Source organism: Calonectris borealis, chromosome 21 (assembly GCF_964195595.1).
Source record: "Calonectris borealis chromosome 21, bCalBor7.hap1.2, whole genome shotgun sequence".
NCBI lineage: Eukaryota > Metazoa > Chordata > Aves > Procellariiformes > Procellariidae > Calonectris > Calonectris borealis.
Window position 1 is genome coordinate 1,079,846 of NC_134332.1, and position 18,228 is coordinate 1,098,073.

The 18,228-nt window shown below is 45.9% G+C and overlaps 1 protein-coding gene across 6 annotated transcripts in view; it reads right to left on the reverse strand.

Annotated features, from left to right (window-relative positions):
• Window positions 1–440: 440 nt before the first annotated feature.
• ZNF618 (zinc finger protein 618) overlaps window positions 441–18,228 on the reverse strand; it is a 164,229-nt gene continuing 146,441 nt past the window's right edge. For all 6 annotated transcript variants that reach the window (XM_075170231.1, XM_075170230.1, XM_075170229.1 and 3 more), the window contains 3 exons: window positions 16,169–16,246; window positions 10,985–11,086; window positions 441–9,849 (listed from right to left, as the gene is read on the reverse strand). In XM_075170231.1, coding sequence (XP_075026332.1) covers window positions 8,336–9,849; window positions 10,985–11,086; window positions 16,169–16,246 — 1,694 coding nt within the window. In that variant the 3' untranslated portion in view covers window positions 441–8,335. The remainder of the gene's footprint in view (window positions 9,850–10,984; window positions 11,087–16,168; window positions 16,247–18,228) is intronic.

An 18,228-nucleotide genomic window follows, 5' to 3' on the forward strand; every position in this document is an offset into this window, starting at 1 on the left:
CGTGTGCGTTTTAAGACTATCTTGCCCAGCATCAGCTTGCACTGCTTTAGCAGCATAAAAGCCAGCTGAGCTGAATGTGTCCTGGGGGTGTGAATACAAATCCTGCATTACAACACCCCAGACAACCCCTCCAGCTGGCCAAGTCGCCTTGGTTCACTTTCTGCTATACATCAACGTCTCACTGGGAGAGAGGAGCAGGTTCACTGCACTGGCAACCAAGTGTGAGACAGAAGGTGCTCTGGAAAATGCTTTAGAGAGTTTTGGATACACACGGGATGCAGGGAGAAGCCCACTGTAGAGTTTTATGGCTCGTGAAGTCCATCAAAGAGACCACTGCTGAGATTTAGGTCACTTTAACGGATGTCTTCCCTCTTCATAAGAAGACACTCAGCACTGGGTGATGTCCCACTCATGTGCTTGAAAAATAGAAAACCCGACACTTTTTTTTTCCTAAAGGTTGTTTTATTGTAAAACCATAAATACAACACTGACATGAAAATCCTCAAGCAACGGATGCTTTCTTACAGTTACAGTTTGTCTTCTGCCTTGGCATCAACTCTGAAAAGAATGTTGCAGAAACATGTCTCTAAGGTATCTCCAAATAACCGAGCTCTGGCCGGGAGTGCTCAGCTCGTTTGGAAGCTAAGTGGAACTATTCCTCCTCTCTTGTGGAATATTTCCATTCAGACAGCAACAGACTTGTAAAAACAGCAACATTTAAACACCTTTTTTTTTTTTCTTTAATAATCCTTTTCATTTGACGTCAGTCTAAGTTTCAAACAGCACTGAATTTATTTAGCTGTAAAAAAACCAAACCAAAACAAAACAAAACAAAATCCTAAAAAGAAAAAATCAGAAGAACTTGAGTTGGCCTCAAGCGTTCATATATCACAATGAAAATCAGCAACTCAACCCCGTGCAATATTGCTCTCTATTGAGTCATTCGATCCACACCAACAATACATGAGACTTCAAACAGGTTTTGTTTTGTTTATTAACACAGCAAGTGTGACATTAGATAACCTTTTAAATACAGTACATGGTACAGTGCGGGGCCAGCTGCCCGCACTTTTCCCCATTATGAAGACAAAGCCAGCGGTGGCGGTTTATAAAAATATTGTGTTGCTACAAAAGTATAAATTAATGCTACCGGTATTAAGAAATATTAAACACATAAAACTTATAAGGATTAAGAAAAATATTCATTAATACCTGTAGAAAACTCTGGCCTAAAAAAGATATTTTTTGTATATTTTTTGTATATTTTTTTGTATTTTTTAAGATGACATGAGATTCTTGCACTCGCAGGTAGAGACACATGCAGGTGCATCTGTGGTATTGCCTAGAACATCTGCATCTACAGAAAGGAAGGAAATGCACACAAGTTACTGAGGGGAGGGAGGGTGAGGAGAGAAAGGAGAACATTGTTTGCTTGATGAAACAAGAAGAATTCAGCTCCCAACAGGAGGTTTCAAAAAACGAACATACGAACGAGGAACAGCTTCTCTTTTCAGACTGGCTGCAAACAAGGATTTCCTGATGGTTTGGTTTGTCGGCATGACACTTTCTAGCTACGGCGTGGACCAGAATCCTCACGGTCTGGACGATGTGCGTTCCTCCTGTACTTACAGCCTTGGCTAGTCACCTGTCACGAATGTTTCAGTTCATCCGTTATCAGTTTTCCTTTTAAATAATTAAAAAAAATAAAATTAAAGTCCCAATAAGTTTAAAGGGACCGTGGAAAACAGCTCCTAAGACTGTTGCTCCTTCCAGAATACATGCCTCCTTCCTTGGGCAGAAAGGTCCTTCTCCATAGATAGCAAGGAAAAAAAAAAAATCCCTCCTCCCACCCCCCAGCCCACTGGAAAAAAAAATACCATCCTATCCACAGACATTGCAGAGACCGCCACAAGAACCCCCAGAAGACTGAAAACAAGCATTCAAGGCTGATGAGGCTGGAAGTGTCTTTTTAAGGAACTTTGGTTGTAAAAAGCAAGGGTTTGACATGCCTGTACTCATCAACTCCACTGTAAAATATTCCTATCGTTAAGGCTGCGCTGCTCACCCGGGTACCGAGACATACTGACCACTGTCAGTGATGCTAGGGAAGGAAGAAAACCCTTTCAGTCAGTGGTTGATGTTGTGCATCGATGAGCCATTTATGTGACTCATTTCAGAAGCTATTCTAAGAAGTTCAAACTTGGCTGCCTACAGATCATCAAACCCTAAAGGGTCTACTGCACACACCGTTGCCTAATGTGAGCAAAACTCTTCCGTCAAGTCGTAAAACAAAGGACCCTAACAGGAGTAGTAAAAAACCCAACTAACCAGCCAAACAAAAAACAAAATTAAACAGAAACCCCCCAAACATTCAATATATAAAATTAAATTTCAGGGCAATACACTCTCATTGGTTTACCATTTCTGGCCTAGCATAAGCAAACTATCCCACAGTACTAACGAGGCATTCAACTTGGAGCTGTGCTTGGGTTTACCTCTCTGTATTTTTATGACTGTTTGGTTTGTTCAGTGACATTTCCAGAGGCCCCAGGAAGATGATAACCCGTGGCATGGGGACAGGTCCCATGCACTGTAAAAAGGGAGTTCTTATTGCTACGGGGCGACATCTTCAGAAGTATCTGACACAGGACCTTGAGTCTCAGCCAATGTTTCTGGGCATTCCCAACGGATCCCACGGATTTAAGATCATGGTGTAGCACAGAAAATGCACAGCAGAAGCAGCAAAACGTTTAATACTCGCCCTCACCCCGATTCTTTCACCTTGGCAGTGTAAGGGTTGACAAGACATTTGCTCCTCAGCTGGTGTTTTCTCCTCTGCCCCTTCTGCTGGTCAGCTACCTCCCTCCTTTACGAAACCTGGTTAATGGATATACTGGAGTGCTGGGAAGGGTTTGGCACCGGAGGTGAGTGGGAGGATGCGGAGGAAGATGCTCTAGGAATTCTCTTGGACCTATTGGGCAGGACTGGGCTCAACACGCAGGCAGTCACTTCCCACCTCTACATCCAGTCTCTTTTCTCTCGGCAAGGTCCAAAGCAGCCTTGTGCCTTACGGAGTGTGCTCCATGTAGCTGTACAGCCTTGTTTTAAATGATAACATTCCCCTAACTGACTCCTCCCAGATGAACAGATTTCTCCTCCCTGAAAAGGTTTCCCAGAATCTGTCTTTTTGTTCATTTTCATCCCATTAGTCCTAATTATTCCATAGGGAACAACTTGTCCCCTCCTGCGTGTGCTCCCTCTGAACGCTCACAGGAGCTCCTCTCCACCTCCTTTAGCCAGAAAGATGCAATTAGGGAACCGAGTCTTTCCTCAGTACAAAGCAACACTCCCAGCCTTTGAATAACGTTTTGGCTGCTCTTTTACTGTCTTTTGATGTATCAGTAACTTGCTGGTGTCCAGAAATGCACACAGCATTCTCCGAGTAGCACGATGTCTCAGTCACCCTGCTCCTGTGAAACACTTCGTCTTGGCTTGCCTACTGCAGGATCCAGAAGGTGGAAATGGTCCCTCAGACTGGGTGAGGCTGAGTGGACTCATCCATCAGTATGAACACATGTGGCAATTTCTTCTCACGCTAAACCTTCCGTGTTATTGCAAGCAGCTGGAGGAAAACAAACCAACCGACCTGAGACTCCTCACTGAATACCGTATTAACTCAGATACCACAACTTAGAGCTCAAGCAACTTTCAGAAGTGTCTCCCCTCTATTTTCAGTCATTCCTGAGCTTTGAGAGTATCTGCCACAATTTCATTTGCAAAATTCACGTAAGGGTCATGACTCCCTGAGCTGCTTCTGGATGTATTCTCTGATCAGCAGCAGAGAACACCCAGCAAGCGCAGTTAAACCAGTGCAGGGGTTAATGTGGATGCTTAAACCAATTTATCTCAAAGCTAAACTGGTTTAACCAGCAATTAACAGACAACTGAATTAGACAAAACCTGAGCCCCCAGTCGGCTTTCACAGAAAGTTTTCCAGATTGCACTAGTTCAAATACAACCAAATCCGTTTTCTTAGAACAGACATAGAGCTTTGACAAAAAGAAAAGCTTACTTCCATCTGCAGCTGACCCAGGCACAAGACACCAAGCTCATCTTGCCAGCCAGAACACAACTATTGTCTACTGCTAGAGACATGGCGAGAAGAGACACACACAGGAGACAAATCTGGGCTCCATGTGCTCCACTGACCCTCTGGCTGCTGTACTCACACAGAAACAACCTTCTGTTTTGAAGAGCTCTGCCTTTGTATCCCACTTTCTCAGTTTTCCAGTAACAAGGATCTTCAGACAGGACTGGAAGGCCCTTCATTCTTTACAGTTCATCTTCTGTTGGTGCTTTCTCCCCACCGGAAGATCATAATCCCTCCCAAAGCAAACTATGAAGTCAGAAGTCTGTAAGGTCAGGCACAGAGTAAGCAGCAGAAAAAAGTGAATGCCTGGAGGACACATACACCATTTTTGTAGCCCAACACATTTCTCAAGCGTGAGTAAAGGAAGGAAAGAAGCAGAAGGCAAATTCCCAACATGACCTACCAGATGATGATCCCAATTCTGAGGACTTCTCCCAGCAAAAAGGGAGCAGAACCTCATGACAGCTCTGGCCAAACTAAGAGACCCTCTCCTCTCCAGTCTCCCACCACAGATGGGCAGTGCTCCTTACAGCACAAGTGCTGCTCCATACCACTGAGCCAATCCTAGTAACCTGGCAAATTAAGAGCTTCCAAAATCCAGACCTTGATAAAGTATCTATGTTCCCTAGAATGCAAATCCAAGTCTTGAAGAGGGAAGGAGAAAGAGGAGCAAAAGCTTGGCATTTAGAGTAAATATGTGTGCTCCATACATACTTCTCTCCTTTTAACGACGCATAAGTACACCAGACAATAGTCAGCCTATGAGCAGACACAGCGTGAATAGCTCCTCTGAGCAGAACAGCTTGTAACCATGTTTAAGACTCATGAAAAGCTGTGGCTTCTTCCACTGACTCGCTGGAGAAGGGGGCTGGCCAACCAGCTCCTCTTCTCTCTGACTTTCGAGATTGCTCCATTTTAGGGCTTTAGGCTTTATTTTGCTTTTTCAGCTGCTAAGTTGAGTTTTTAAGTCTTTGGGAGAATCTCATCTACCAGACAATGCTGCATGTTTGCTTAACATCCATCATTAGTGCAACTATAACCAACGTTGCCTTGGAGGTGACAGTTACTTGGACGGGGGAGAGGGCCAGTCAATCCCTCTCTTCGGTCGTCACAGCAAGAAAGCTCCAGATTTGATGCCAAAACCACACTGTAAAAAGGGGAAGGGGCGATGGGCTGGGAGTTAAGGGTGGCTGTGGCCTTTCCATTTGCACGACCTGGCTGTGCAGCCACAGTCCAGCTCACTGCGGCGCACAGCCTGGCATCAAACGATTGCACGAATGACTGCAGTTTTACCTCTCTCAATTCCAGGGCTGTGCTAACTCTGCTTTGTCCACTTCCCCACCCTTAATGCCTTGCAGACAGACAACACAATGAGCCCGAGTTGGCAAATCCCACAGAAGTTATCAGCCTGTCCCTTTGCAGAAGAGTGTTAGGGTTTGGAGCTCTCTTTTCAAAGGAATGCAAGTTTTGCACGTTCCCCTGAGCATCAAAGAGCCTAGGAGTGGCTCTCGGGGTCTCAGGCAAACCAAGCAAAAAGGTGTAACATGCCATTAGGAGAAAGAACTACAAATCCTGTCACCGGTTCTGCCCATCTGAGCTGCATGATACACATTCCGCAGCCTCAAAAGCTAACCTTGCTTTGGATTCATCCTCCAGCCAAGTCTTCTTGCTGCAGGATACCTTGTGCTTTTCAGTGGGAACAGCAGCACAGCACAAACACTTTGTAATTGGCACACATCTCACTTGGCTTTTTTGTTTGTAGTGGGACTTAGTTATTGTTTGTTACAGGTTTCTCCTGCACTGCAAGTGCAAACAGATGTGTTACCGTGGACTCAACCGGTGGCTGGGCAGGCGGGATTTTTACGGGAGAAAATAAAACCAGCAAGAAGAAAAGTTGGTTTTACAACCAACACCTCCATTTGCAAAAGCCACTGCCAGAGAAATAAGATGTCCAAGTGCCTCTGCCTTGGCAGCTCATCTTCAAGTGTTGCTACCCCTGCAGTTGTCAGTGGGGTTGCAGACTGTGTCTTTTAAGATATCCATATGCAAAACTTACATTTAGGAGACTAGTTTTGCCCTGATGCCAGTAACAGTGCTGAGAGGTCAACCCAAACGCTAGACTCAAGCCAAGAGCAGGTCCTGTTTCCAGGCTGAAAAGGGCAAGACAGCTGGGTGCATAAAGCTATCCTCAGTGACCTTGACCTAGGGAAGGTCTCTAGCATGCAAACTGTCCCCCCGTCTGAGCCCCACGGCAGTGAAGCTGTCAGTTAGGGCCTGTCAGGTTCAAGGCATCTGCAAACAAAGCCTGAGAGACTGGGTTTGCCATTTCTCATGTCTTGGGACTTGCAACTTCTACTACAACCAGGGATGGGCAGGTGGGATCTTGTTTAACATCAGTTCAACAGCAGCATTTCAAAGAGGGCCCCCAGTCTCACCATTGCATTGTCAGCAACCAGAAAACACCCCTGCGCTGTTGAAGGGCTCCAGCCCCCAGCCTGCCTGCTCGGAGCTGAGCGAGTCCATCCTCCCGAACCTCCGATGCTGCTCTGCTGCCACTGTGACCGCAGCTCCAGAGCACACTACTGGAAGCAGGAGAGATTACTTCAAAAGTAAGAGTTTGCTTCAACTTGCCTCTGGGATGCAAATCCCAGTGATGAAAAATTAACGGTTTGGCACCAGAAGTTGGGAATTGTCCAAGAGGCACCAAACCTGACAGCCTGCAGAGATCCTGTCCAGCAGCCCATGAACTGTGCCTACGGGCACTGGACACAGCAGAGCACTGGCCTTGGTGGACAGCAGAGTGACTGAGATGTTTTTGTGTTACAATGATCTCTAATTGCATTTGGGGTGAGCCAGTGTGAACGTTTAAGGGCCTTCCTAGCCAGAACTATTCAGCAACATAACAAGTAGTGTAATGCACTGTAGGTATTAAAAAGACATTCGTGCTACTAGAGGAAACCATTCCAAATAAAATGGGAAGATAATCTTTGCACTCAGTCAGGAGCACTTACATTCAGAAGGATCTTTGAGCCCATGCACTTCTCTAAGCTTCCTTCAAACCCCAGTTTGACAAAACTGATGATCTTTGTTCCCCTGAAAAATCATACACCTTGGTTTGTCCTTGGCCTTGTGAAGGTTATTTTGAGTGTGTGTACTGAGAAACTTTTTTACAAAAAGTTTAGGTACAAGGGTTCTCAATGGCAGCTGGCAGACCCCGGCAAGCTTGCTGGTGGCCCACAGACATCTGTGTTGTCACCGCTTGCTTGCTTTTCCTGGTTTCTAGCTTTTCCACACAAGCAATTGCTGTGGTTCCCGTAAGGACATTATTTAATTGCAAATGGGCTACTCTAGAATAAGTTTGAGAATCCCTGATGTACAAAATTCACAGAGAAGCTAATTAACACTAGGAATTCAGAAAAGAAGTTATGCTATTAAAAAAAAAAATCCAAGAAGCGTAACAATTACAGACATTTTCTGCCATGAACCATTTCTCTTAGTTTTAAATCAAGCTTATAATTGCTAGCTAACATGTTAAACTCAAAACTGGGAGTGGAGATAGAAGAGTAACTTTTGTTTTTTGGAAAAACCATGTATGAAAAAAGTTAAAAATAAAATAAAAAAACCCCTTAAAGTGTCCCTTCCTGATTTCTAAAGATACTGGTGTTCATAAAACACAGCTGCCCTGATAACATGCACCGTATGTCAAGAAGGCTGCAGACAAATGCCCTCAAGGTGTACAGTTATTCAAAGGAGCAAAGACCAGTGCAGAACTGGTCTGTTCAATGTAGTCTGATTATCCATGGCAAGATGGCCCAGGGGACAAGAGGAAAGGTGGGGTGGAGGAGAAACAAAAGAAACTTCAAGTCACTTTAGATCTCAGCTGCCTGAAGACTTTAGAACATCAGCCTCCCATTGGTCTGCCCACTTGAAAACATTAGAAAGTCTGTCAAGTCCACACACTATCTATGGAAAGGAGCACGTTCCTGGCAGAGGGCTGTCTCTCTCACGTGCTCAGCTTTCCTTTCAAACTTAATTTTATATATATTTATATTTTTATATATATATATAAAAAAGCACTTGGTTTCCAGGGGCATTCATAATGAGGTCCACAGTGTTTAGAACTTAAAATTCTTTTTCTTTGTTTGGAACAGTGTTTTAAAGTTTTGTTTTAATTAAAAGACAGTCTTAAAGCATGTTGGACTTCAAAAACATGAGTTTGTTCATGTCTTCTGGACTGAGTAGCCGTCTCCTCTTGATTAAGAGAGCCTGCTCACACATATTTACACATTCGCTTCTGGCACCAACAGCAGGCACTGCTAAGAGCCAAAAGGCTAGCTTGGCTAGTTTTGTATGCTTTTGGGTAACACATGACCAGTACTGAAAGAGGTCAGGGGTGGCCTGGAAGAGAGGTTCTTGCAAGTAATCATAGACTTCATTTTTCCCGAACCAATCTTCTTCCTGAGCTGCTGTGGCTTCCCCTGCTGCCCGAGGCTTCTTGGTTGAAGGTTCAAATTCTGTTTCTTCTGCCCAGGACTCTTTCACCTCATTGATCAACTCGCAGACCTTGCCAATGATCTCTTCGTGCTGGTATGGTGGGACGGGCCGCAGCTTCTGCTGAGGGTCTAAGATCATGGCTACCTTGTGTGCCGAATGAACCTTGAAGTTCTCCTTCAGCGCCTCCAAGAAAAGGTGGCAGAGTTTGCTGACTACACCAGCATCGTTAGCTTTGGAAGTGAACAGTTTCTCCAGTTTGACATAGGTGGGGAGTACTAGCTGCAAGGTGGGCCGGCTCTCGTTGCTCAACTCAATCACCGCCTGCTTCACCGGAGCCAAAATGGCTGCCAGGTTACTGAGCAGGTGTTTGTTCAGGTTTTGGATGAGGTTCATCTTCTTGGCCCTGCTGTAGAACTCGCAGATCTGCTCGTAGCGCTCGTGGACGAGCAGGAGGGAGTCGGTGACTGAGTTCCAGCAGGGTGGGGGAGAAGTCTCTTCCAGGGAGCCAAAGGTCTCCTTCGAGAGGCCCGTGGATCCTGCCAGATCTTCACAGACATTCAGGAGCTCGATCACTTCGTGCATATTGCGAGCCTGTAGTGTTCGCTTGTTCAGCACACTCTGCACTACCGAGTTCAAGGCACAGGCTGAACAACGCAAGCACATGCCTGCCTTGGAGAACGCAGAGGAATTGACTTTGCAGTCTGTGACGTACACCGTCCTGATCTCCGACATCACAAACTCCGAGAGCACGTTCTGTACCCAGTGGTGGATAAAATCACCATTATCTCGAATGTCTACGCCCTTAATTCCCAGGACGTAACTCTTGATGTGATTGCCTTCCACCTGATAAGCTGTCAGGATGTAGCAAGAATCGGGGCCGATGCTCTGCGAGTGGCAAGTGACACCGATGCCCAGGCATGCATTGCTGCCCAGGGCGCAGGTGACTTTCACCTTCACTTGGTTGTACATCCGAGGCAAATGCTTCAGAGCCAGTGTGTTGAAATTGCCAAGGATTTCGGTGACAGAGAAGGCACCATAGCGAGCTCCGCTATCCACCAGGGTCTGTGCTAGCTTGATGAATTCCTTCCCGCTCACCACGCTCAGAGCCCCGAGGTCAGTGCACATCACCCTGAGGAGCCTCTCGGCAATGTTCTGCCGCTCCTTCTCTGGGATCGCGCTGTTCCCTACAGAACCGCTTGCGGATGCTGCAGTGAAATACAAGGAGGGAGAGAAAGCACCAGATGAGAATTGCTCCTCTGCGGCAGAAGAGAGGAGGGAGTCACAAAACAATTCTGAGAGAGACCCAAAAAGGTGGAACATGCCCAGATGATGGTAGAGGCATCTCCAACCCTGGATTTCCTTCCCCAAGGGTTTCGCGACAGAGGAACCCTCGAGGACAGGCCTCGCTCTTGCTTAGAGCAGCAAGGAGCTTATCTGCATGCTTTCCTTGATGTGGGTACTGAGACAGAGCACACACTATCTACTCACAATCCAATGCCTTAACCAATGGCGTCTCTGTGCTTATTGAGGAACTGCCTAGATAAGTTATAATCCTGTGTGCCATTTGCTATCCATGTCTATGGGCTGGTGGTCACAGCTTAGCCCAGCTGGAAAGCTGGACATCTTTCCATTTTTGTCATTTCAGCCTTTTCTTTGAGACAGTAATTTTAAGAGGAGTTGCTTCAGTGAAGCGTACAACTTCCTCCACCATCTCAAACAGTGCTGAAGTCCAAATTTCCATTTCTTCCTCTGAACTCCAGCAACCCCGCTTTTTGTGGCTGATTTCGGGCAATGTGATGTCATTTTTGGCCATACTAGAATACAAAAGCACCGTATTTTTGTTTCATCCTTCCCCCAGGCTGTTCAGCTCAAGTGCTTTGGAACAGCCCCCCAGGGCTGTATTTTACCTTTACTTGTGGTGAAGCACAAGCGCACAGGATGAGCCGGGGATAAAGCCAGACGCTGGCTGCCTGCAGCACAGGGAGTGACAGGTTATGCCGATGTCACACCGTGACAACTGGATTATTTTTCAACCCCAGGCCAGGAAGTCTGACCTTGGATCAGAAGTTAACTTTTTCCAGGAGTTCCCAAATGCACCTTCCTTACAAACCTTTCCCACTGCCTCCCCAGGGTTCCCAGTACCTTTGGCATACAAGCTCCTGTAATGGGAGTGGGTGCTCTGCTCTGCAGGATAGTACATGAATTACGGATGAAATCAAGTGCAGTCAGGCGAGGACAAAGGCCTTGCGCAATGCCCATCACTGCTGCACCCTCTCTGACAGTCACTTTTTCAAAGTGGACAGGTAAGCCCAGGACAGAAGAGCAAACACTGCTACGTACTATTGTTGGCGTTATTTCTTTGGAGCTGTGGTTTCCACTTTTCTTCAACAACAGCTAGAGGTGATCTGGGCTGGCTAGAGGCAATACTGTTCTCGTTGTCAGCTGTGGGGCAAGAGACAGGGAGGTGTTAGCACAAGATAATAATGCTTAAAGCACAAAGAAGGGGAAACAGTACCCGTCTGCTTAGCATTTATTTATGGTTCCCTTAACTAAGGGGACAACAATCTACTACATTCTCTATAGCTTTTACGCAGTTTTCAGTGCGATGGCACAGTACTGTCAGAAACCCTGAGAACCGTCTTTGGACATGCAACCTCCCAAAATGTGGCTGAAATGACAATGGCTTTTTCTGCACATCAGTGACATTGATGCCATCAGCACACCTTGAGAAATGTCTCCCAATCAACTGAAGCTGCGCACCAGAAGGAATAGATGTTCCTTGTGCAGCCTGACTTGTGCAGTTTGCTTGCTTTTGAAATGAAAGCAGTTGTAACAAACATTTATCCTTCTTTTGCCTTACTGCCTCTTTCTGCACCGCAGGTGGCTTCCCTTTTCTTTACTGTTAAGTACTTTGGTTTTCAAGCTATGCTCAACTCCTCTGTATCTAAGGATCTTATTACAATCTTCATATATGGTTTCCTCTCACTGTAGCGAAAGGGCCAATCTCCCCTCGGGCTGCTCACTGCTGCCTCAGACTGGAAACAAAAAGAAAAAAAAAAGAAGTTTCTGGAGTGTGACCAAAGATCATTCCTCCCTACGGCTGCAAAGATACCAGCTGCCCTAGGGGTCTTTGTGTTCATGCTCCCACTTCTGTGTATGTAACTGGGCTAAACACTTTGGATGCCAATCTGATGGGATCTTTCAAGGAAAAGCAGTCAAGATCAGTAAATTTTGTATTGTATCCATGTTCTGTCCTCTCCTGTGCCCCAAGAACTTCTCCCCACCCTCTAGAGGAAATTTTCGAGTTCTTAGTATGCTTCACTACGAAATCGTGCTCTGAAATAGGCTGTGAAGCAACAATAAAGTGCACAATGAAGAGAGGTGGAAGAGGAAGGAGAAAGATGGAGAGATTGATGACCAGGCTGAACAGAAGGATGGAATTACAAACAAAGACGACAAACCAGGTCCTTTATTCATCACAGCTAGACGTATCTCACCTCATTTTGGACATCTCTATTAGACACACCTCTCTTCAAAGTGGTCCCCTGGAGCTCCTTTTACACTCAGTGGTGCGAAACAGGCTTAAGAGTGCGATTCATTCACCCAGGCGGAACTAGATGCCTCTAGTAGTATAAGAACCATCATGCTCTGAACTCACCTGGAGTCAATGACGACTTCTCCACTGATTATAAAGGGAGTCCAAGTTGACCAGCTCAGGTGGCAGTTATCTATAGCCTAGGCACACCAGCATGCAGTGAAATGAATCCTGCCCCAGCGCTCCAGACAGCAGAGCACAAATTAGAGGAATGCCTTATTAAGGTACACACAGGTGCTTTGCTTTGCAGCCCAGGTTGATCTGGTGCTGGGCAGAGCAGCGGGCTGCCCATCAGAACAAACAGGAGAGGGCAAAGTTGCCCTCCTTCATGTGTGGCAATGACCTGGGAGAGAAGGGAGACCAGCAAGGGTCTAGAGACAAGCAATGATGTGATGGAACTCCAGTGCCCTCTTCCTTAGGAGCAAGTCCTCTCAAATTTGAGCAGCTCTGCATGTTAACTGCTGGGGCATTCACAAACCTTGCTGATGAACAGCCACAGACTGCACAGTTGTTATTAGGTCTGGGCACTGCACTGGCCACAGACTGGATCAATACCTAAGAGCAATCCAGGGTACGACAGAACCAGGGTAGACTCCGGGACTGCCTCGAGGACTGTATGTGCCCAGGGAATTCACTGGTCGTGGTCGGTACCTGGGAAGCACTGCCATGCTCAGGACTGCAGCCAGAGGTCGGTCTTTGCAGGCGTGGAAGAGACGTGAAGAGCAGGAGGTGCTCCAGTGGATGCCAGTGATCAGATATGACACATCACTTTTCCCCCAGCATTTGCCTAGACCAATTGCTCTTGTGCTAATGTCACCACTGTCCTCAACTCCAAACATCTGTAGGCAGGCAAAGGAAAATGCTGGATGTTGCCTACTAACTTTCATGGTTCAGGCCTTCCTTGTCTTGGTGAGGGGCAGGTGGGGGCAGAAACGCTCTATATTTCACCCCCCCAGCTCTTTTATCTATTTCATAATTATAGGGGCTTTATTATGTACAAATATCCGCTGGCATTCAATATGGCATTAATGAGATTTGTGCATTTCAGCCTCATCTTCCTTATCAGGCAGTCTGTGAACTACACAGATCATGGTTCTTTAATTTCTCTTCATGCCTCCAATCCTTTAATTCAGGTTCAGCCTAGTCGTCCTTTTACTTTTTTAGCTCTAGATCGTAGGAAGAGCATTATATGGTAGCACTCAACCTGAACAAAGTACTCTAAAGGGAGTCAAAGCTGTATATTGTAGTGTAATTACAGAACAAATTCCTTTGCCTGGTGTTCTGCTGTTCTATTTCTGCTTTTCAGCCTCCAATTTACATTCTAATTGCTTCTTCTCATTGTGTAGCTGCTTTATGGAGCTATAATCTCTCCTTATTACCTTCTAGCTTCCAGGCTCAGCCCCTCAATGAGTCAAGAACCAGCATGTCTCTGCTCCTCGAGGCCAGCAGCATGTTCCCTGTCTTCAGTCACTTGCAAGAGGGGCTCAGTGGATGCATCACATTGAGTTGGAAGAGATTAGTCCTCTGCATCAGACACGGTAAGCCAAACTGGACTCCTGAACACATTAACTGAGGGAATATTTGACCCCTATGGGCTTCTTGTATCTCTGCATCCCCATAATGAAACATTACTTGAGCCAGTCATACGGACTGGTATAAACGGCTACTATGCCAGCGTCCCCAGTATGTGGATTCTATGCCACCAGTTCTGCTGACTATTGCAAGGTCTCTGCACCCCCAGACTTCAGAGATGTTGTGCGGATGCTGTTTCTTGGATATGGAAATCCCCAAGCTCCGACAGACTAAAAGGCAACAAACTGCAACCAGAGTAACTGCAAGTCTTGCGTAATCTCCACGGTTGCTCTGCTTAAGCACAATATCCAGAACCGGACACCCACCAAAGCTGTCTGTACCTTTCACAGCTCTTCATTTTGTTTTGCCCTCATCCCACAGCAGCAAATACCACGCCACTCGCCCCCAGCTGCATAGATCTGGAGGAAAGGCTGCTGTTCCCTCCAGAGGAAGAGGCACGAGCACAGGACTGGCGAGCACCGTGCACAGAGATGCCGCTTTCACACGCAGGGGACGGCCGCTTTCACAGGGGGCAGGCTCGGTGACGCCTGGAGAAAGCACTTAAAGAAGACACGGACAAGCCTGCTGTCACTGTACCAGTGAGACATCGGAGGGGAAGAAGCCCAGCAGAAGACAGTGACTTACAAACGGAGCAGGGAGAGATGAGAAAATACGGAGTTCAACAAGAGTAATCCTGAGTTGAAGAGAGGGGATCTCTGCTGACATTACATGAGTCAGATCACCGATACTTGCTCCCTCAAGCCCTGTTCTGTGTCCGAAGTAACCCAGGTGAACAAGCCCAGAGGCCATGGGTCATTTGTAAAGAAGAGAGAAGGAAGAAGCTGCAGACAGCGCTAGCTTAAAATTTTCAACAGCTCACACCTTGCCAGTGAATTGTCATTCTCCCCTTTGACACCTTAGCCTTGGTCCCTCCTTTGCAGCTTCTCTACTCAGTGTCACCAAGAGCTGTAACTCAAAATGCTGCACTTCAGTACCAGAGACCAGAACAAGGAACAGGATGGTCAGGACGCAGCTTGGAGGCAAGCAGAAATTGCCATCGACAAACAGCAAGAACAGACCCCAACACCACGGAGTGACGGCAGCCGCTACCCTGAGCAGAGCTTCACCGCTCCTCGGTGTAACATGAAGTCCAATTACTCCACATTAATCAGCTTATGTTCTAACAGAAAATAATACCCACAAAACTCATACCATCTTATAACAAATCACCCTAAATGTCTATTCATAACATTACAAAGATATAAATAAAGCAGCTGCTGAACAACACACAAAGCCTGCACTAAGATTCGCCAATGAGAACTGAACTGGAACCGAGGAACCGCATGGATGAAGAACTCAAGGGACATTCACTAAAATTAGGACTAAAACTGAAACACAGATCAAGTTAGGAACTTTGATTAGAATTACCGTTACAGAATGGAAAATATGCCTTTCCTCAAGCTACTTGTCCTTCCGTGCCACTCTACTCAGGGCTTACCTGTAAAGTAAGGGCAAATGCAAGCACTGAATGTGTATCTCAACAGAGCAGCTGTCTGTTGGAGGACACAGGTCTGTCAAAAGTGAATTAATTTGTAAACCTGTGTTAATTCACTTGAGTTTTCATGCAAGAAGAAAAAAAAGAAAAAAATTCCACCAATATAAAAAAATCCTCTTTCTACATTTTTGAATATTCTGAATGCTGTCTTTGAACAGCTTTGGCTTTGAGATTTCAAAATCGTCTTCTATGTATTGCGATAGAAAACAAAAAAGGTAGCTTAGAAACAAAGTAGTGGAACTACTCCTCAGAATTTTCTTTTGTAGATAGCCAAGAAGGAAGTGAACACAACTGATGAAATGGCAAATTCTTCTTCTGAGAACACATTTCAGTCCTTTGCAGAACTCCAGGAGACACAAGCACAGAAAAGGACTTGTGTAGGCAAAGGCTCTGCTGCCCTGCAAGCATTTTTGCTTTGTTTGCTTCAATGAGAACTACCCTTTTTGCGGGAGGAGAGATTTAATCTGCTGTAGGAGTGACCCATTAATGCTTACGCAATGAGCATTCCCTAGATACCTTTGGATAAAGGGAATGAGCAGTTTGATGTGCTCTGTGCTAGCATGGCCCGTTTCCTCTCTTCCTATGGAAAGGAGTAGTATTTATGATATACCCTGAGCCTTGCATTGTTGCAGCCACTGCTATGTGTTTCAGCCTTTGAGCATCTTTTTTGCTGCAGGTGAAATTACTGGGGCTTTGGAAACCGTGAGCACAAAAAGCTCTATTGACACACAACGGGGTCAACATCAGGCATCAGCGCAGAATTTAATTCTCCGCTTTAAGCGAGTCGAAGTGCCCAGCTTACCTGCATGGGACTGCATGTGCTCCAGGAGATTGTTATAAAACTGGAACTGGATTCCACAAGCTCCACAGGTGTAAGGCTCTGTTTGGGAGAAATCAGTTCAGAAGAATTATACAGAGTATGCAGGGAAGCAGCACACGTGCATACTTCAGTTTGTACAGTAGCGGGGCAGCGCCATAGGGCCCGGTCCGTGTCACCTCAGCCCACGTGTGCACGTCACAGCAGCTCCTTAGAACGGAACCCGCAGGGCTCAGGCTGCGATTCGGGAAAGCGCTCGGGCACGTCACTGCTTCCTGGGCCGGGGTCAGGCATTTATCCACGTGCTTCACTTTACTGCCATGAGAAGGCCCGGGGTGGCAGCGGGACAGCTCGTGCACTGAAGTGAAGCACCTGCCAGTGTGGGGGGTGGATCTCAGTGAGCCTGCACAGAGAGTTGAGAGGCTACACACTGACGGGGGTTTACTAGTTCATGCCTGCTGCAGGCTGTTTTAAGCACATCCTTGTTCTTTTTAAGCCTGAAAGCAAAATGATGAATTAATTTTACATCCCGTTCTGTCAAATTCCAGTCTCTGCTGCCTTTCCTGAGTCAGACAAGGAGCATCGGGTTGTGAAAAATCCTGTTGCTCAGAAGTTGGGGCATGGAGAAATGCCATGGGGGAACTCAGCTTGGTTTTTTTGTGGCTGTCAACAAGTGCAGCGAGACCGGGGAATGGTGAGTGCCACTGGGCTTGGCAGCAGCAAGTCGCCGGGGTTAAGCAGAGGTGGAGGGGAAGAAGCACAGAAATCAGAGCTGTGCCAGAAGGCTAAGAGCAGAGCAGGAGAGCCATGTTGCCAGAGTAATATGGATGAGCTGGAGTCAGGAAAGAGCTGGGTGCAGAGCTCCCTCATGAGCTGATAGATAGGTTTAGTTCTGTTCTAACAAGTATGTTGAAAGTGCGTTTTTTCCACTGAATTAACCTAATAGGAAATGTTTGCAATTGCTCGTTTAAACAATATTAGTTGAGTGCATTAGTTGACAGATGTAATATCAAACTACAGTGGCTGAAATATGTTAACATTGCAGTTTGCTTCTATACCTCCAGATATATCAGCACACTGCCACCATTTATGCTGTGGCATTTTGTTTCGTAACAGCAGAATGGACAAATGCAAGCATTTGCTATATAAACAACTTTGCATATAAATGCCTGGCACACACACAGAGCAAGGTCTATTGCTACAATATACCCGAAATCCGTATCTATGTTCGAAGGGAAAAACATACTCTGCATCAATGAAACTTAAGAAATGTACTGCACATAAGCAAAAGCACCAGTATCCAGGATGGAAGAACCAAAATACAGGAAAGCACAAGCCTGACTTGGCTATAGTCTGTAAGATGTCTATCTCAGGTAGCAAACCCCAGAATTCATCAGATGGCTACAGGAAGCTGTGAGGAAAAACATAAAAGAGACCATAAGCAGTTCGTATAAGCTATACTTATATGCTGTAAGGTTAAACACCCTGTTGTGCCTTTCCCACAGAACCTACAGCCCTCTGAAAAGATGGAGCCAGCTGCAGGAGGAGCTGTGCTCACTGCTTTATTTAACTTACTGTATTTTCTTGTGATGCTACTCCTGTGTTTTGCTGTAGTGAGGAAGTTTGGAAATACTGTACTTAAGTAACTGTGCTTGTGAAAAAAATGGAAGACTTTGGCAGCTGAGTGGCACACTTAGGAATTTCAGGACTGGGAGAATTAACATGGACTGGCTGTTTCTGTTGAAATCATCAGTAGTGAAATAGTCAGTTGTGGTAAAATGCCACAAGAGGTACAATGTAATCTAATTGTTTAGACTCCTTTTGTAATTATCAGAGAGGAGAAGATCCCACATGGGTGCAAACCATCCCTGTTAAATACGTATTTCAATGTCAGATGACCTGTGTTACAGAGGCACCTATTTGCCTCTGTTGCTTATGGAGCCTAGACTGCTCAGATGGAAATGTCTCAAACTAAGTGGGGTGACTCTCTCTTCAAGTGTCAAAATTAACATTTGATTAATCTAATGAAAGAAGTCACACTTCAA